The 19,145-nt window shown below is 53.4% G+C and overlaps 3 protein-coding genes across 8 annotated transcripts; 1 reads left to right on the forward strand and 2 right to left on the reverse strand.

Moving 5' to 3' along the window:
* Positions 1 to 3,547: 3,547 nt before the first annotated feature.
* NFKBID (NFKB inhibitor delta) lies at positions 3,548 to 10,072 on the reverse strand. Of its 2 annotated transcripts, XM_031038584.2 has the most exons (12): positions 9,725 to 10,072; positions 9,120 to 9,220; positions 8,863 to 8,923; positions 8,193 to 8,410; positions 7,764 to 7,954; positions 7,576 to 7,681; positions 7,313 to 7,459; positions 7,147 to 7,198; positions 6,904 to 7,052; positions 5,333 to 5,449; positions 4,829 to 4,993; positions 3,548 to 4,199 (listed from the first exon to the last, which is right to left on the reverse strand). In XM_031038584.2, exons 1-12 carry the CDS (start codon positions 9,780 to 9,782, stop codon positions 4,146 to 4,148), a joined length of 1,419 nt encoding a protein of 472 aa, XP_030894444.1. In that variant the 5' UTR covers positions 9,783 to 10,072; the 3' UTR covers positions 3,548 to 4,145. The 2 variants fall into 2 exon arrangements, with proteins under 2 accessions (XP_030894444.1, XP_030894445.1); XM_031038585.2 differs by lacking the exon at positions 8,193 to 8,410 and having other exon boundaries at positions 9,120 to 10,070.
* HCST (hematopoietic cell signal transducer) lies at positions 9,040 to 13,487 on the forward strand. 2 transcript variants are annotated; one of them, XM_006742850.3, is made up of 5 exons: positions 9,040 to 9,183; positions 12,054 to 12,149; positions 12,485 to 12,508; positions 12,982 to 13,113; positions 13,342 to 13,487. In XM_006742850.3, the coding sequence occupies exons 2-5, from the start codon at positions 12,107 to 12,109 to the stop codon at positions 13,380 to 13,382; spliced, it is 240 nt and encodes a 79-aa protein (XP_006742913.1). In that variant the 5' UTR covers positions 9,040 to 9,183; positions 12,054 to 12,106; the 3' UTR covers positions 13,383 to 13,487. The 2 variants fall into 2 exon arrangements, with proteins under 2 accessions (XP_006742913.1, XP_030894449.1); XM_031038589.2 differs by lacking the exon at positions 9,040 to 9,183 and having other exon boundaries at positions 11,984 to 12,149.
* Positions 13,488 to 13,626: 139 nt separating this feature from the next.
* TYROBP (transmembrane immune signaling adaptor TYROBP) lies at positions 13,627 to 16,597 on the reverse strand. 4 transcript variants are annotated; one of them, XM_006742852.3, is made up of 5 exons: positions 16,437 to 16,597; positions 16,023 to 16,049; positions 15,736 to 15,870; positions 15,519 to 15,562; positions 13,627 to 13,858 (listed from the first exon to the last, which is right to left on the reverse strand). In XM_006742852.3, exons 1-5 carry the CDS (start codon positions 16,495 to 16,497, stop codon positions 13,793 to 13,795), a joined length of 333 nt encoding a protein of 110 aa, XP_006742915.1. In that variant the 5' UTR covers positions 16,498 to 16,597; the 3' UTR covers positions 13,627 to 13,792. The 4 variants fall into 4 exon arrangements, with proteins under 4 accessions (XP_006742915.1, XP_006742914.1, XP_081662918.1 ...); XM_006742851.3 differs by having other exon boundaries at positions 15,519 to 15,565; XM_081806792.1 differs by having other exon boundaries at positions 15,736 to 15,847; positions 16,021 to 16,049; positions 16,437 to 16,595.
* Positions 16,598 to 19,145: the final 2,548 nt, after the last annotated feature.

Consider the following 19,145-nt stretch of genomic DNA (forward strand, 5'->3'; position numbering starts at 1 on the left):
AGGAATCCCCCCTGAGGCATGGAAATTCCAGTTACGTGTCCCAGAGAGGGGAATGTGATGTCTGCAAATGCCTATTGGAACTTAAACCTTCATACACCCCAGCTTGTGACGTTGGGGTTAATCCTCTGCATATGCTGTTCCCTGCCCCAAGAGGGTTGTTATGGAGATTAAAAGGGCTAGTATTTGTGGAGATGTTAGAACTGTGCCTGTTACTTCACAAGTATTTGTTAAATAAATTTTAAAACAGTATGGCAGCAGGGGGACCTGGGTGGCTCAGTCAGTTAAGCATTTGTCTTCGGCTCGAGTCTTGATCCCGGGGTCCTGGGAACAAGCCCAGCATCGGGCTCCCTGTTCAGCGGGGAAGTCTGCCTCTCCCTCTCCATCTACCTCTCTCCCCCGCTCATGCTCTCTCTCGTGCTCTCTCTCTCAAATAAATAAAATCTAAAAACAAACAAAAACAGTATGGCAGCAAATACTCATAAAGCACTCACTCTATGCCAGGCACTGCTCCCAGAGCTTTTTACAGAGTGACACACTTAATTACTTCTATCCCATGAAGCAAGTACTATGACTATTCCTGTTTATAGGTTAAGAAATGGAGATAAGGGGCGCCTGGGTGGCTCAGTTGGTTGGGCGACTGCCTTCGGCTCAGGTCATGATCCTGGAGTCCCTGGATCGAGTCCCGCATCGGGCTCCCTGCTCGGCAGGGAGTCTGCTTCTCCCTCTGACCCTCCCCCCTCTCATGTGCTCTCTCTCATTCTCTCTCTCTCAAATAAATGAATAAAATCTTTAAAAAAAAAAAAAGAAATGGAGATAAGTTACATCACATGCCCTTGGTCACCACCTAGGAATGGCCAGAGTTAGGGATTCAACCCGGGCAACCTGGGTCCAGCATCCATACTCTTATTATTTTGCTAACCTGCTGTCTAGTAATTCGAGGCTGTCCCATATGCTGTTCAGGGTGTGCACTGCAAAATTCCAAGTGATAGAAAGTGATAGCATTCATTTTCTAGACACTGTAGATTTGCATTTTTACCACAACTTCCCAGCAGGTGGCAGTAATGTGTCACACCCTAAGGTCAGCTTAGTACACAATTTTCTGACAGATGGCTTAGGGAGGAAGCACCTAGAATTAGATTTTCTCCCAAAGAGCCTATGAGCTCAGAGTGTCTCATCATAATATATACATGTAAATACAAGTCATGTATATTAAATATAGACGTGGTAGACATTGGGAGGAAGATGTTTACATGATGCAAGTTGGATACAATCATTGGAGAACCCAGTTTCCAACATCATTCTGATACTGGTTATACCTTTAGTTGTATTGTACTGTACCTGGCAGAAATCTATGACTAGTATGACGGGGAAATGCTGCCTTTGAGTTTTCACAGTCAAGGGTGATCAACAGGCTAACAATGAGTAAGGAGCTCCAAGCTGGTGGAACAGGAAGTGAAAGGCCATTTTGCTCACTATGCTCAGTGTGTGATTCCTTAATAATGTTTACATATTGATGGCAATACTTAGGGTAATTAATTTTAAAACATTTATTACTGAAATTCCAGCAGGGGATTGCCGTTGTTCATTTGATGCTCTTGTGCCACTAAACTGCTCTTCTTTTCCCATTGAAAACAATTTATTAATTTGTCTTTTAATAATAGTTTTTAAAAGACATTTTATCATTCTGTCATTTTAATATGTGTGTGCATGTGTTTGTTGATACATGATGGGATATAAATCTTATATGTCAGTCAACTCTAAGATGCCATCAATGATAAGAAATATCCCTATGGGGGCGCCCGGATGGCTCAGTCTTTTGAGCATCCAACTCTTGGTTTTGGCTCCGGACTGATCATGAGTACTGGGATTGAGCTCCACGTTGGGCTCCAAGCTCAGCACGGAGTCTGCTTGTCCCTCTCCCTCCCCCTCTGCCCTACCCCCCACTCACACACTCTCTCTCTAAGATGATAGATAGAGAGATGATAGATAGATGATAGATAGATAGATAAAATACCTTTATGTACCACAAAGGAAAAAATACAGAAATTAAACTATGCCACACAATGACTGTAAGAGGAATTCCAGTTAAGTTCTTAGAATCTATGGAGTAATATTCCCATGAATTCTTCATGGGTCACCTGCCACCATGTGCATACACAGAAGAGCAATGTGTGTTGGTACAGGGCTGCTCATGTGGAAGACTAACACAGGAAGCTCCTGAAACTCCACCTCCCAATATTCAAGCCCTGGTGTAGTGCCCCCTCCCCAAATTCTGGGCTTGGCCATGTGAACAACTTTGACCAGTGTGATGTCAACAAGCATGATGCAAGCTAGGATTTGTTCTCTTAGAACACTTCCTCTTGGGTCGCCTGGGTGGCTCAGATGGTTTGGGCACCTGCCTTCGGCTCGGGTATTGATCTCAGGGTCCTGGGATCGAGCCCCACATCAGGCTCCCTGCTTGGTGGGGGAGCCTGCTTCTCCCTCTCCCTCTACTGTTCCCCCTGCTTCTGCTCTCTCACTCTGTCAAACAAATTTTTTTTAAAAATCTTTAAAAAAAAAGAACACTTCCTCTTGGAACCACCCCGGGAAGAGATCCACCCACCTTCCTGGAGAGACCACATGGAGAAAGAGATGCTTGGCCCACTCCCAGTGGTTCCAGCCATCCCAGCTGAGCTATCAGACATGGGAGTGAAGTTGTCCGGCCCCTTCAGGCCTCTAGCTGACTGCAGCCACATGAGTGACCAAAGCAGGACTGTCCAGTTGAGCCCAGCCCAGACTGTAGGATCATGAGCAAATAGAGATGGTTGTTTCAAGCCTTAACTTTTGGGGTGGAGACACGGGCACATGCCCCAAAGTGTGGTTTGTTGTCCTTGAGAGGCTCTGAGCAGTGGGGGGCTAAGATGAGTCAGAGGGCTTTCGGCGGGGCTCTTTTGGTGACAAGATTGGGATGGAGTCCAAAGCAGAGGCTGTGGGGCAGTTACGAGAAGGGGGCATTGTGGAGGTCTTAGCTTGGGTCTCCCCAGAAGCAGGATTTGAGGACAATCTATTGGTAGGGGAGGTAGGACAGGACACAGAAAAGGGAAAGCAGTCAGGAAAGGGTATGTCATCAAGCCAGAGCTAGCGTGGGGAACAGGAGCGTAATTCTGTTGGGGAGCTCTGGGAGCCTGTGTAGAACACACACTTCCACATTATCCTCGTAGAGAGGTGAGGGATCTGGAGTCTTTCTGTACCATCTCCTTTCAGTCTCTGCTTTGAGGGCTGTTAGATAGGAAGTGGCATAAACTCATTGGCAGTTAAGGCTACCAGGCTCACACCCAGGGTAGAGTGGGCACCAGTGGTCTCGCGGGTCCCCAGGCCCATGGGAACACTGCCTGCCATAGGCAGGCAGACCACCAGGTGCTGACAGGGTAAAGGTGACACGATGCAGACTTGGCACCTCCAGTCTGCTACACACCCCACCCCACACAGTCATCCGAACATGCCTCCTCAGCCAAGCACCACGGCCGCTCCCCTGCACCAACACCCCCAGAGACTGAGACAATGACAGTGCAGTCCAAACTGAGTTTAATAAGGAGTTTCAGAAAGGGGAGGGATTCACTGGAAGTGCGGAGATCTGAGTTCTGAATTAGAAAGCATAGGACCTAGGGGACTCCAATCTAGGAGAGTCCTTCCCTATGTCTCAGGGGTAAGGACCTGAATGGTGTGGGTCCTGCGGAGGTTTGGGGGGTCATCTTAGGAGCTCTACTGGATGACACTGGGAGCTATTCTGGGGGTACCCCAAGTACTGTGTAGGGAAATCCCATCTGGGGTTCTAGGTGAGTTGAACTAGAGTTGAGTAGGGAAGGGGTCCCAAAAGATCCCAATGGAGAAAGGGTTAGGGGTCTAGGGTGTTTCACAGAAACAATCAAGGGGCCTCGATTTCACAGAAATCATCAAGAGGGCTCCTTGTGGGTGGGGGAGGGGTATTACGCCACCCCAAATATTGGGGATTGTTTACCCCCAGCAGCCATGTTGGGGTTTTAATGTAAGACCCCGATGGCAGGACATTCCACATACATTATCATGGATTTGCAACATTAGCATACGCTGGCTGTCCCACAGGACGGTGGGGACTGGAAAATCAGTCCAGGTTCTGGGTTTGAGTCCTAAGAGGACAAGCCTGGGGGTGCCACACGGCTCCTCTTCAATAGCTGCCGGAGCTGCAGACAAGACAGGGGAAGAGAAGTTAAGGAGGCTGGAAAGAGAGGTCAGGGCCACAAACCCTGTGAAGTTGGAGGGGAAGGTGGAGAAGCAGAGTAGGATCAATTGGGTTTGCAGGTCAGAGGTTCAGAGTCAAGATTTGGGGTTAGGGATGATGGTTCACACACTGAGAAAAGGTTCAGGAGCCAGAAGGGATGAAGGGGGAAGGTGTTGCTGGTTGGGGATTCCCACTTTGGGGTTAACATTGAGCACTAGGAGTCGAACGGTAGAGGCAAGGGGTCAGAGGTCACATTTAGGGGTCAGAAGTCCCACTTTGAGAGGTCAGAACTCAGGGCTGGGGCAGGGGCTTGGAGGCCATACTTGGGAATCCAAGGTCATACCTTGAGGTCAGGATTCAGGGTTAGAAGTAGAGGTCAGAGTTGAAGTAGAGGTCAGGAGGAGTCACCAATACCAGGTCAAAAATAAAACACTGGGGTCAGAGGTCACATTTTCAAGTCAGGTTTGGATAGGGATCAAGGTCACCTTCTGAGATTAAAAGTCACCCTCTAAAGTCATAAATGGGTAGGGTCAGGGGTTCACCCCGTTAGGTCAGAGGCCACTCTGCAGTCAGGGTGGGCTCCATGCTCACCCCCTCAGGGCCCGGCCCAGGCCGCAGCAGGTGGATGGGCTGCTCATTCTCCAGGTTTCGCAGTGTTGGATCTGCCCCAGCTGCCAGCAGGCGCCGCACAATAGCCTCCTGGGGGGGCCCAGGGGGCAGGGCGGCCGCCATGTGGAGGGCTGTGTTCCCATGGGCCTGGGGACAGTGAAGGGAAGACTGCTAAGGATTTGGACTCAGCTGGCCTGGGCCCTCAACGCTTCAGAGTCTGCCACGGCCAAATCCCACACTCCCGCCTTCACAGCCACATCCCGCGTGCCCCTACTCACATCCCAGAATCCCCTCTACAATCACATTCCACACACCCCTCGGTCTATGTCCTATACATTCCTACAATCTACAGCCACATCCTATACGGTCCCCACCTTTGTTCCCTACGTTGTCCCTGCCATAGCCACAGCCCACAGGCCTCCCAACATCCCCCTGCCCTTCTCCATCACATCTCACGCACTCGTACATTCTAACCTAGGCCCCCACCTTCATGTTGACAAAGGCCCGCAAGTCTCCCTGGGGCAGCTCAAGCAGCAGCTGAACCAGGGTAGGATTGGCGGCCTGCACAGCCAGATGCAGAACTGTCTTATTGCTCTTGATCTCCTGTAGAGAAAGAAACGGCGGAGGTCAGGCCAGTCCTCACACCCAGAGCCCCTCCCACAAAACCCAAGAGCCTTTAGACACCTTGTCTCTCCTTTGCAAGCACCCAGGGGTGCCTTACACAGTTATCTATGTTGTGCACTATACAAGAGTACCACCTTTAAGGGGGAGCCATTCACATCATACACATCACAGGACTGTATGTTTATTTTGACAATTTTCTAGCCCGAGTGTCTTTGAGAAAAACATTCTTATCTAATCCTCCAAAAGAGTTCTGGGCTAGCAGCTGCCCTGGCCACCCGACATTCTATTAAGCACAGTAAAATGTATCCACATCCCACATGGACTGTACTTTATCTGTAAGGATGGGACTTGAGCAGCATTAATCAGGGGACTCACTAAGCCCAGATGCGCTTCCATACTGAGTTGTTCTCTTCATATTTTGGAGCAAATAAAAAGACATTTTCCACAATAAAGCTTTATTATGTGCCTTTCAAGAGTTTGGAATGATAATGGACATTAAAAATATGATGTGCTTATACAAGGCAAAACAACCTAGTTGGCTCACCAGATAAATAATGAAGAGGAGACAAGGAGATAGAGCAGGAAGCTCTAGATTAAGAACGACTTTAAAAGTCTTATAATGGCAACATGTGGGCTTTATTTGGATCCGAGTTTTTTTTAATGAAAAAACAATATATATCGCTTTAGAGTCAATCAGAAATTTGAACACAGCCAGGATATTTGATATTATAAGATTAATTTTTTTTTAAGGTGAAATGATGGTATTAAGGTTAAAAGAGTTCTTTAAAGACACAAATTTTTGTGGATAAAAATACATGCTTGGGTTTGCTTTAAAATACTACAGGAAGGTCGAGGAATGGATGGGGCAGGACTGGGTACAAGTTGCTGATTATTGATGTTGGGGACAGAGAGGTCACTCTACTATTTTCTGTATTTTATCTGTGTTCAAAATTCTTTAACTAAAAAACAAAACAAAACAATAAGTGGATGCTTAATTCTCTCAGCCAGCCCGTGAAGGAGCTACTACCAGAGGGAGGAGGAGAACATAACCGTGAAGGTGTGGGGTCTGGCATGAGGCCACCTTATTCTAATCCCCTCTCTGACTCTTACAAGCTGTAAGATTTTTGATTCCTGTGCCTCAGTTTCTCTATCAGTAAAGCAGGAAAAGTAATAACAGTGCACATGTCAAAGGGGGTTGGTGAGGATTCAATTAGCTAATCCGTGACACTCAGTGCTTGATGAATGGTAAGTGCTTGATAAATATAAGCTAAGATCAGTAATCTTATTCTCTGGGGCACAGAAAAATGAAGCCATGTACTCAAGTTCACATGGCTGGCAAGGGGCAAAATCAGCGTTTGTTTGGAGCCCCTGGACATCCAGGTTACCCATCCCACACACCCTTCTAGGGGCCGGCTGCCCACGGCTCCACTCACCTGGCTGGTGTGATCAGCACCCATGTGCAGCAACATCTGGACACAAGCCAGCCTGTCTCGGGCCTGGGTGCTCAGCACCCGGGGACATAGGTCAGGTGGGTGCATAGCAACGTTGAGGGCCAGGATGGCTGTGTGGAGAGGGGTGAGGCCTGCAGGATGGAGATGGTGAGGGCTTTGCATCCAGAGTGCTCACCCCACCCCAGCCCCACCTGCCATACCCACCCTGCCCACCACCCAACTTACCCTCGAAGTCTCTGGCTTCTAGGTCAACCTGAACCCCCGAGTTAATCACAGCCTGAGGAGGAGAAGGCACAGTGCTGGATTAGAGTCTCCCCAGGCCTCCTAGCCCTGGAAGCCAGGATCTGAGGAACCAGTCCATCCCATTACCCCACCGGCCAGCTGGCCGTACCGAGAGGACTCCTGGAAGCCCATAGGTAGCAGCCACATGCAAGACAGAACGTCCCTGATGATCAGTGGCATTGGGCTCTGCTCCGAGGTTCAGTAGATCCTCCACAATGAGGGGCTGGTTGGCGGCAGCAGCCACCAGGAGAGGGGTCTGCAGGGGATAAGAAGGTCAGTCTGGGCCCCCAGGCTCGTCCCCTCTGAAAGCAACAACCCAGACCCCCAGACCTTTTCCCTTCAAAGCCAGGAGTCCAGGCCCCTGGCCCTCACCTTGCCCTTATGCTCACGGATGTCCAGATGTTTGTACACTTGGAGCATCTCAGCTGCGGCATATGCTGCCCAGCGCAGCCCCCGAGCCGCGAACAGATGCAGGAGCCTGAGGACAGGTAGGGGACAAGCAGTGAGCACAGCACCCCAGCGAAGCCAGGAACAGGCAGACTGCAATCCCCTATACTCACGTGTCTCCCTCCTCGTCCTGGGCCAGCAGCTGTTGTGGCCCCAAAGCCAGCATGTGAGCACGGGCTGTGTCCAGGGATGGTCCAGTGGCCATAGGGGGTAACTGTGGGGGTCCTAGGGGGAGTCCGGAACCTCTCCAGGATCCTGCCTGTGGCAGGGAAGGTTCTGCATAAAGCCGGGTATCCAGGGAGTCCTGAAGGATACATGTGGTGGGCAGAGCCAGTCAGCTGAGAATTCCCTCTTCCTAACATACACACGTACACAGACAGAGTGCCAGGTAGAGTGGCTGGGTGACCCCTCTGTACCAAGTAATCTTGGACCTTGGGGCCTCAGCTTTGCCCATCTGAAGAATGGGATCTTAATCTAGCATGAGGGCAACTGGGAATTTTAGGGGCCCTTCAGCATCCTCCTGTTCCCAGTCTGTATCTCACCTCCATCCCCACAGAAAATGAACACTGCCGCCCTGGGTCGGAGGGCGGGTAGAAGTCAGGAGTCGGGAAGCCTTCAGCAGCAGAAGCAGGGTAAGAGTAGGGGCTGTCTGTGTAGGCAGCATGCGTGTTGGGGTCCCAGTCTGGAAAGCCTGTGGTGGGAGCCAGGCTGCCAAGTCCAGAACCCACAGTCTCTTGGTGTACTGGGAAGCGAGAATGGCCTGTGTGTGAGAGGAGGAGCAGGGGCAGGCCTGGTTACCAGAGTTGGGGAAGTCACGACCAAGGCTGGAGGACGGGTGTGAGGGCCTGGAATCTCCCAAGGTACTGACAGCTAGTACTTGTGGGACACCAAAGGGCTGGGACTCAGAAGCTAGGACACCAAGGGGTTGAAAGCTTGGACTTCTGGTGGCTGCACCCTAGGGACACTGAGGGTTGAGGGCCTAGACCCAGGGAGCAGCAAAAGGCTGGGAGCCTGGGCCCCTGGAACACCCAAGGACTGTGTACATAGACCCGCGGGCTCCAGAGAATCTGGGAGCTCAAACTGCTACCGGGTCCAAGCAAGAAAGAGGGTCTGACTCCTAAGTTCCCCAAAGTTCTAAGATTTGGAATGTTTGAGTCCCTGAAGAAAGCTGGGGCTGCAAGCTGAGGGAACCAGATGAGTTTCCAGACTTACCAGCCTCACTCTCATTCACAGATTGGGTCAGGGACTGGGCCAGGGGAGGCGGAAACTGTCCCTGTAGGGGGATAAACAAAAAAAAGGAACAAGGGGGAATTTATCTGACGGATCCCTCAGCATCCAATCCCCACCCACAGAGCATCTAAGTCAGGACTACACCTCTCATCTGCTCCGAGGGCCCGCAAGCCACCAAGTCTCTGCCCAACAGGACATAGCCTCACGAATTATAGTTTGCGGGGCTTCATGGACCTTACCGGTACCCCACCAGCGTCCGGCTGCTGCTGACGGCGCCTCTGTTCTTCCAGGAGCTTCTTCACGGTCTGTGATGGGCAGTGGCTGCGTTCACTCCGGCTCACTACGCGGCGGGGGAGGCGGGGGAAAGCAATCAGAGGTCCTTAAGTCACCCAACTTCGCGGGGGAGTGGATTCAGGCACCCTCCCTCGCCCTCCTGCGCGGAAAAACTGGCACACTGACGCCGCCTGAGAACTCCAAAGCCAATCTTAGCTTTCAGGTGCAGCTTCCGCCTCCGCCGTTTCCTTCCCTTTGCTCCGCACTTTCCCCTCTGACCCAACTTTCCACCAGCGTCGTGGAAACTGAGGAAGGGGGAGGAGGGCGCTCCTCTGCGGCACCTCCCCCCCTCAACTTCCGAGAAAAATCCCAGCCCCCAGATCTCCCAGTCCCCAGGCCTGGGGCGGGGGGGCGGGGGTCGCTGGGAATCACTCCCTGGAGATGCACATCCAGGTTCCCAACATCTCTCTGCCCTAGAAGCTGACCTGACACACTTTCCTCGGGAAACCAGGCGTCCGAGTCCCCAGCCCCTCTCCCCAAGGAACCACGAATCAAGAGCCCCCGAGCTCACCGGGGCTCCAGAAGTCCAGTCCCCATCCCCTCTTCAGACCTAAGAGTCCAGGCCCCATTCTGCGGGACTCCGAGAGCCTAGTCCCCCTTTTCCCAGGACCCAGGAGTCCGGGCCCTCAGCTTCGCCCTCCCTTGCACCTGGCAGTCCCAGTTTCCAGAAGCCTGGTCCGTACCACCCCGGAAATCCGGACCCTCAACCCTCACCCTTCTGAGCCCTGGTTCCGGCGGAGGAAGGGTTAAGCGGAGGAGGGAGGGCAAACTCGGAAACAGCCCAGACACGACGTGCTGACGTCACGGCGCTCACGCAAGGGAATCTTCCATCCACCCCTTCCTCTCCCGGCGGCGCGCCGCAGGTGTCCCGCTTAGAGGCGGGGCGCGCGGCCAGGCGTGGAGCTCTCGGAATCCCCGCACGTGGGGAATTCCTGCTCAGCCCGGGGACCTGGGGTGGGTGGGGACTCGGGAATTCCCGGGGCCCGGGCAGGGTCAAGGCCAGCGTGGACCCCTGGGGCCGGGCGCCGGACCTGACCCACACCCGCTCGTGGCTGATTTTTAAACAACCACGCCCCCAGGCCTCCATCTCCCCCTGTCTAGAGCAAGGAGTCGGGGCCGCCAGCCCCTTCCTCCCGCAGGACCCAGGGGTCGGGGCTCCCAGCCCTTTCACCCCCGGACCCAGGATTCTGAATCCCCGGTCCCTTACCCTCCCCCCACCCCAGGACCCAGGAGCCCAGAATCCCAGCCGCTCCTCCATCACCACCCAGAAGTCCTGGCCCCCTGCCCCCTCCAAACACCGAGTACGCTCACTCTCAGCACCCAGGCTTGATGCTCCAGCCCCGTCCCTCAGGTTCGCAAGAGCCGAGAGTGCCTCACCTCCCCAGCCCCTCCATTACCTCGCGGATTCCGTGGCGCGGATTGCGGGCCCCCAGGGCCGCGGCCTCGGCGCTGCGCCAGCCTCGCTCTTCCCCCGCGAAGCCGCCGCCGGGTCCCCGATCTAGGGTTGGTGCCCCGCGAGTTTTTAAACTGGGGTTCTGGCCCCGCCCAGTCAAGGGCAGGGCCCCGCCCACAGGCCCGGGAGTCCCCGGGTCGCGCTTGAACAAGCCCAGTCTCTGAATGGGCGGGGCTGACATTGAGGGCCAGACTCCTGAGCCTCCCTGGAAAGAGGGAGCTGGTGGACCCCATCTTTGGTCTGAGGGAGAAGCGGCTGGGGTTAGACACCTGAAGGAGGAGGGCACTAGGGACCTGGACTTCTGGGTCTCTGTCCAAGGGGTTGCCGGAGTCTTTGATTTCTGGGGCCTGGGCTGGGAGGGGACAGTATTACTGAGTCCTGGGGTAAGAGGATGCTGGGGTTCAGGACTTCCTGGTCCCAAGGGAGGGAAGGCTGTAGGTAAGAGTGACATTGGTGGACTCAAATTTTTTCTCCCTCTTCGCCACATCACCTTCTTTTTCAGAGGTCAGTTCTCGTTTATTCATTCGTCATTAAAAATAATTTATTACTGCAAGGGAGGTACTTTGCTGGGTGCTGTGGTATAGCTGTGAGCTAAGAGGACAGGAACTCCCAGCCCTCGAGCCAACTGACATTCCCAGGGGAGGCTCATTCTCAGTTCCCACGTCGGTGGCCATGTTAATCATTTCTCCCAGGCCTTCAAGACTTCTGCCTTCCTGGCTCTCCTCCCTCACATGTTGTTCCTTCCCAGTTTCCCCGGCTGTTTCCACCTCTTCACCCATTCTTGGGGGCCAGGGGCACTCCTCTGTCTGAACTCACTTCCTTGGTGATCTCATCCAGTCCCGTGGCTTTAAATACCATCCATAAGCCATCAACCCGAAAATTTACATCTCCAGACCAGAGACTTATCCCTGAATTCACAGATGCAGCTGTGGTCATCCAGTTCTGCAGGGAGATCTATCAGGCATTTCCAACTCAGTGTCCCCAGACCTTGGCACTTTCCCCCTAAACCTGCTCCCCTCCTTCTCCATCTCTGTCAAAAGATACTCAGTCTTTTCAGTTGGTTAGTCCAGAAGCTTTGTTCATCCTGAATCCCTCTCTCTCATACACACCCATACCTAGTGGATCAGCAAGTTTTGTTGGTTCTACCTCCAAAATCTCTTCAGAATCTCCTCAATGCCCACAACCTGGTCCATCTGTCACCTCCCACCTGGGACAATCATAGCAGCTTCCCTGGTCTCTGACCCTACCCCCAGTTCATCCCCAAAGGCAGTCACAGGGACCCACCACTTCTCCCCCTCCCACACCCTCACACAGGAAGCAGGTGACCTTGCCACCAGCAGGGCGACATCCGCTATTGCTCCTTCTTTACTCCCCCACTGTTCCTCAGGACTTCTCTGGACCAAAGCCTTTTGCCAGACCGCTTCTTGCCCCCAGCCCACCATGGCCCCTTCAGGTGTCATCCTGCTCCTGCTTTTGCTCCCAGGTAAAGCCAGTGGTTATGGGGGGCGGCAGGCAGAGTCCTTATGAGAGGGGTGGCTTGGGTGGCCTCTGAAGGGAGGAGTGCTAAGGGCACGTCCTCCCAGGACCCCTTCCTTCCTGGAGATCTGTTCTGGCTTCAGAGCCTGGTTCTTTGGGGAGAGAAGCTCAGTCTGGGGTAGCTGCCTGTCAATCTCCGCTTCTCACTGCTGGGTCTGTCTCTACGTCTACTTCTGATTTTCTGTCTCTCTGGCCTCTTTCTCATTTGCTCTCTCCGGAATGGAGGTTACTTCTCAGGACAGCACCTCTCCCTGCTAATCCACTTTCCCTCTCTTTTCACAGTGGCTGCAGCTGGGGTGACCCCAGGTGAGAAATCAGCACCCCTTCCCTTTTGCCGTGGTACTGCTTCTATCCCTGAAGTGTGGCCTGAGGGTCCTGGAACACCCCCGGTGGCTCTCTAGGTCACCAGCTCACCTCTCAGCCCCAAATCAGAGCCCCCAGGGGAACTGCAGTCCTCTCTGGGCCCCCAGATCACTGCCTCATCACCAAATTGAAGCCCCAGGGACTCGGCCACCCCCCAGCCTTCTTTGGGAGTACCCACTATGCCCAAAGAACCACATATGTCTCTCTATGCTGGCACGCCCCATCCCCGCCCGCCCCCCGCCCCGGGCTTCTCTCCAGACCCCCACCTCCCTTTTCATCCCCCAAGTCAAACTCAGGGAATCTCAGACACTCCTGCCTCCCCCCAGGGACTTCCTCGGGCCCCATAGGCCCCGAGTGCAGCCCTCAGGGTTTGGAACCTCCCTCAAGCGCCTTCTTGTCTCTGCCGCACCCTCCAGGTTCCTGTTCCGGATGTGGGCCCCTCTCTCTGCCAATCCTGGCAGGGCTCATGGCCGCCGACGCGGTGGTGTCGCTGCTCATCATTGCCGTGGTGTTTGTGTGTGCCTGCCCACGCCACAGGCCCCCCCTAGGTGAGGGCAGAGACAGGGTGGGGCCCGGAGGGAGAGGTGTCCCTAGAGAGGGGGTCCCCAAGGGAGGGGCCCCCCAGGGAAGCCCTGGAGGAGATGCTGGGGAAACCCTGGAGGCGGTGCAGGGGGGAACTCCGGAGGAAACCCCTGAGGCAGGGGGTCCCCAGGAAGGTAGAGATGTGGGTGGGTGGTAGGTGGTCAGGCCTCATGCTTTCTCTCCCCCACCCCCAGAAGATGACAAAGTCTACATCAACATGCTGGGCAGGGGCTGACCCCCTTGTGAGACCTTTGACTTCTGACCCTCTCATCCCACATTGTGTGCGGCCACACAGGAAACGCACTCCCCACTTTGGGGTGGAATAAAGCAATTAAACTACCTCTGGTTCTGATTCTTCCTCAAAGAACCCCAAGGTCCCCAAACCTCCCTCCCATTTAGCTGTTTCTGGGTCCATGATCCCCCAGAACCCCACATATCCCTGCCCCCTCAGCCGAGAGATCTGGAATAACTCAACAGTGTTTTTGTGTGCCATGTTTATTTGGGAACAGTAGTGGAAAGAAGTCTGACCCCTCAGGGAGGGCACTCTGTGGATCTGTGTCTTGGTGGGAGTAGGAATAGGGTGCTAGGGAGGCATCAGGAATGACTGGATCCAGGCATCAGGTTGCTGACTGCTGTGGTTTGGGCTCATTTGTAATAAGGCCTCTGTGTTTTGAGGTCACTATAGACATCTGACCTCTGACCTTGAAGCTCCTAATGGGAGGGACAGGGTGGGAACCATTAGTGGGTGAGGTCCACTGAATAAACTTATAACAAAATTCAGCCTTCTCCCAGTGGCCTTTAAGGCTCCTAGCAGCTTCTTCAACCTTGTAGCCATGGAAAAGATCTGGATCTTAATCAAGTGCATTTAGTGTTTCCCTGTCTCCTCTGCCTCATCATTTCGCCCCAGCCTCAGGGCCTTTGCATAAGCTGTTCTCTCTGCCTGGAACACGGGTTTCCTAGATATTCCCAGGGATGGTTCCTTCTCCCCCTTCAAGTCTCAGCTCATGTCACTTCCTCAGAGAAGCATTTCTTGATTTTGCCATCTAACTTCTCCCCACCAGACACACACTCCAGTCACGGTCACACCAGTTTTATTTCCCCATGATACCTCCCCAAATTTTCTTATCTCTTAATTTGCTTCAAGTCCATCTCCCCAGCTGGGATGTAAACTCTCTTGCTATGTAGGTGCTCAACAAATTCCACTGAAGGATGAATAAATTAGAATATTGCTTTGCCCTAAAATTTCACTACCGCCGGTAACTGAAAATTCCCTCATTCTTCTGGACCTCACAAAGCCAAACTCGAGATGCTTACACTTTACAAAGAGACTTTTTATCCACAAGTGAGGCAAAGCAAACCTGGTTGCAGATAAGTAAGAGACTTCACAGAACAAGGCTTACAATTTTGGGGGGTGGGGTCTATGGCCTCAAGAGGCCCTCAGACTGAATCCCTGAAATCATAAGCAAATGTCTGGGTGTGCACCTTTATGGGAAGGGGTCTGTTTGGCTTCCATTAGATTCTCACAGGAGCCCATGACCCCCTAAAGGGCACTGATAGAGAGGCAAGCAATGGAAAGATGCCTCTATCTGAGTGGTGGCTCTTTTTTTTTTTTTTTTTAGAGAGAGAGCGCGCGCATGCGCACGTGGAAGGGGAATCATTTCTCGTTTTAGATTTATTTATTTGAGAGAGAGAGAGAACGAGTGGGAGTGGAAGGGCAGAGGGAGAGGGAGAGAGAGAATCCCAAGCAGACCCCCACTGAGCACGGAGCCAGACGGGGCTTGATCCCACAACCCTGAGATCATGACCTGAGCCAAAATCAAGAGTCAGATGCTTAACTGACTGAGCCACCCAGGCGCCCCTGCATGGTGGTTCTTAAGAAGGGTTTCAAGATACCTGTGCCAACCCTAGATTATATGCACAATTCTATAAATTTTTATGTGGATTTTTCTGAGGAGTCTCTAGCTTTCATCAGCTTCTCAAAGGGATATAGGATCTTCCAAAAAATTCTAAAACTCCTCTCTTCAGAGTTACCAAATTAGGGCTGAATTATGTCCTCTGCCCTTCTGAGAGCTTCTCCCAGAAATCATCCTGTCCTGAACAATTCCGTGCCTGCCTTCTCACTATGGCCTACATTTGCTCTTGCGAAGGTAAAGCCCTCCCTATGTTTTCTCACACATTTTAAGCTGAGCATAAGGTCATGATTGATCATTGAAGGCAGCTTTGGACAGATGCCCCATGAGTCTTTGAGGGTTTGAAATGTTGCTGAGAAAGTGGCTTTAGGGTCTAGGTTCTAGAAGGACTGGGGAAGTGTTTAGGACAGACACCCACAGGGTAAGAGTGAGATGTGAGGAAGAGAAGCTGGTTTTCTCACCTGATAAGGCGACTCTGTCTCAGTGATGCGCGGTTTCCTGGTCACTGCTGGGGGATGGGGAGTAGTGCAGAGTGCAGAGATAGTTAAGGTGGTGAATTGGGACCATTTTGCTGCTGCAAAATCAGCCCCTCCATCATTGTCCCTTTGGATGGTTGTGACTTGGGAGCTTACCCCTCCCTCAGAGGTTCCCAGGCTATCCCCTGCCAGCCTCACTCACCCTCCACAGCCCCTCGCCCCCGAGGGAACAGCCGGCCCAAGGAGTACACAGCCAAGGCGATGAGGAGGGTCAGCACCAGGTCCCCCAGCACGATCCCCGCCAGCACCCCAGGACTTACCACGGAGCAGTTGCATCCTGAGAATGTGGCACAGGGGTTGGGGGTGGTCAGTGGGAGATGGGAACTGGCAGGAGGTGTCAGCAGGGGAAGGTGTGGAGAGACTGGGGAACAGACAGAGATGGGGAGGTCTTTAGGAGGTAGGGAGGGGAACTTCAGAGTCCAGGCCTACCGTTCTGTGCCTGGACAGGGCTGAAACCTGAGGAGAGAAAAAGAAGGTAAATTGAGGCATGGGGCTGTGATTGGAGGGTGGGCACAGAAGCTGGGGAGGGTGGGCCCTGATAGCTAGGAGATTAAGAGTGGAAAGCGATGTCTGGTGGGACCTGTGGGCCGGCATCAAGGTCACTGGACTAAGTTACTTCTACCCCGACTTGTCCTGTTGCAACATCCATAGAGTCCCCTCCCCCTGCTGTTACCAGCGGCCACATCTTGGGGTCTCAGGCTCTGGGAGACAGCCATAAGTTTTGGGGAACTGGGGATCTGCTTTCCCCCACCTCCCTTTTGGTTCTCTTTCTACCCCGCTCCCTGCTCTGCCCCAAGCTGAGCCCAGGGACTCAGGAGGCAGCTGTAGAAGCCCCCAACTCACCACCCACAGTCAGAAGGAGAGGCAGGAACAGGAGCCTGTTGGAAGGTCCAAGGACCCCCATGACGCAGGCGACACTGCTGGACACCGGAGTCCAAGGGCTGGTGGGATGTGGTGTAGCGTCCAACCAAGTGAAGGAGGAAGTCTGAGGTGGGTGGTGGCAGGAGGGAGGAGGGGACAATACAGGAGGAGGGACGGAGACAGATAATGCCAGGAAGAATTAGACCAAGACACCCTGGGGGCCATGCTGTGGCCCCTAACCACTGGACATAAGAGGAAAAAGGGTACATGTGCCCATCCACCCCCGATCAGGGGTCAGCCCTCAGTGTACCAGGAAGAGTCAGTGGCTATTACTGAAGCGAGTTTTGCCTCTTCCTGGCTGGGCAAACTTAAACAAGTCATTCAACCTCTCTGGGCCTCAGTTTCCTTATCTGTAAAATGAGGAGTAAAATAGCGCCTATTTTGTAGGGGTTTGGGGGAGCAAATGGATTAATGTCTCTAGAACAGGGTCCGACACTCGTCAGCTTTTTATAAGCACCAGCTATAATTATCTGATAATCAGAACTTTGTGATGTTTATAGGATATTAAAAGAGAGCCATCAGGATATGGGCACTAATGAGCAGCAGGCGTTCGGTCCTAAGGTGTTAACTCTTTTAACCCCCACAACACCCATCAGAGGTAGATGCTCTCGTCATCCCCATTGTACAGAAAGGTACAGACACTCGTGCAAAGTCACACAGCAAATAAAGCTGAGAAGGAAACACAGGACCCAAGGACAGATATTTGACCCTTAGAAAGAAAAAAGAACCAAGATGAAAGATAGGGAAGGAGAAAGGGGCGGCGAGGCCGAGAAAAAAGAGAGAGGGATAGACAGTGACACAGATATGCACAGCACAGACACAGGACTGGGGGTTTGGGGTGAGGCGAGTGGGGGACGACATGCTGACCACTGCGCTGGGCTGCACCACCAAATGAGGAAGTAGCTGGAAGTGAGGACGGAGGGAAGGCACCCAGGAGGAGACAGGGACTTCTAGTCCCCCCGACCAGAGCCTAAGCTGGGGCTCATTAGGAGGAACCTGAGGTTAGGGCACTGGGGGGATGGGCCTGCGGCAGGAAGCCCCCTTCCCCCATCCAGGCGTCACACCCCACAGCTCCCTGGGCCTGGTCTCAGGAGAGAAAAGGGGAAACTGGATGCCCGTCATGGGATAGACTCTGAGTGGCCCTTCGTGGTGGGGGGATTTGGAAGCCAGAGGAGGGTCAGGGCCCAGTCGGGGGTAGCACTGGCTACCAACAGCCACCATCACCCAGGCCTGGCCCAGTCCAGTTGCTAAAGAACCACCGCCCCCCCCCCCCCACCGCCCACCAGGCCTGCAGTGAGCGCGGAGAGAACAGGCTCCGGAGGGCCTCAAGGTGGCTGAAGCTGAGTGAGCCACGGGGCAGTCAGAGAGCAGAGGAAGCTCTGAGCCTGGAGGGTCTTGATCTGACTCTGGTGCTGGTGCTCCTGGGCTCCCTCTGGCCGGGCTGGGGGCGCACACTGTGGGGGGCAGGGCTTCTGGGGTCCAGTTTTATTGTGTTTGTAACATCTGCCTGGCACGTTGTAGCTGCTCAGTGAATCTTTTTTTTTTTTAAGATTTTATTTATTTATTTGACAGAGAGAGACACAGCGAGAGAGGGAACACAAGCAGGGAGAGTGGGAGAGGGAGAAGCAGGCTTCCCGCTGAGCAGGGAGCCCGATGCGGGGCTCGATCCCAGGACCCTGGGACCACGACTCGAGCCGAAGGCAGACGCCTAAAGACTGAGCCACCCAGGCGCCCCTGCTCAGTGAATCTTAATCACCATCCTCCTCATTACAGTTATTGTTATTAGTACTGCAAGTCTCCAGTTCTGGGCTCGCCTTGATAAACATCTTCCCTGAACCCCTCAGACTCAGGCCCCCGGTCTGATCCTCCTGACTCCAGCCAGGCCCGAGCTGTCCCCAGAATTCGGTCTCATAGCCAGCACACTCATGCACCGACCAATCAAGCAGCTGTGGCCATAGGGCCCTGTCTGAGTCCTGGAGCCCCCCTTTTAGTGGCTGAGATGTGGGGAAGTCCAAGGTATCCCAAGGGAACAGACTGGGGTGGTGGCAGATATCTGTGGGAGGTGGGGTAGGGGCTCTTTACCAACCAAAAATGAAGTATTTAAATATTTTAGCGACTGGTATGACTGTGCTGGTAGAGACCCAGACTGCTGGCCTGGGCTGGTCGGCCTGGGCTCTCCATGGGGGGATGGGTCATTGGGTGAAAGAAGGCTGAGATGGAGGGCACCCAACTGACTGGGAGCCATCCCACACCCAGGGCCAGACTCCAGGAAGTAGGGCTGCTTCACCTCCCATGAGATCTGTAAAGTGTCTCAATCTCTCCTGGCAAGCAGCCCAAGAGTTGGGCAAGACCCAAGGCTGACCTCGCCAGAAAGCAGGCAATGTGTTGAGCCTGTGACAGGCTTGTCTCTGTGGAAGCTACAGCCCCCACCCTACTCCCCCTGCTTCTACTTTTGCCCCCTTCAGCCCAACCTCCCCACAGTGGCCAGAAGAAGCTTTTGGAAAAGTCAGAGAGCCAATTTTGTAAGTGGCCAAAAAACGTGAACAGATAATGTCACAAAAGAAGAGACACGAATGGCCAATAAGCATGTGCAAAAGTGTTCAACATCATTAGTCATTAGGGAAATACGAA

The sequence above is a fragment of the Leptonychotes weddellii genome, chromosome 16, assembly GCF_054177405.1.
Source record: "Leptonychotes weddellii isolate Sample4059 chromosome 16, ASM5417740v2, whole genome shotgun sequence".
Classification (NCBI taxonomy): domain Eukaryota; kingdom Metazoa; phylum Chordata; class Mammalia; order Carnivora; family Phocidae; genus Leptonychotes; species Leptonychotes weddellii.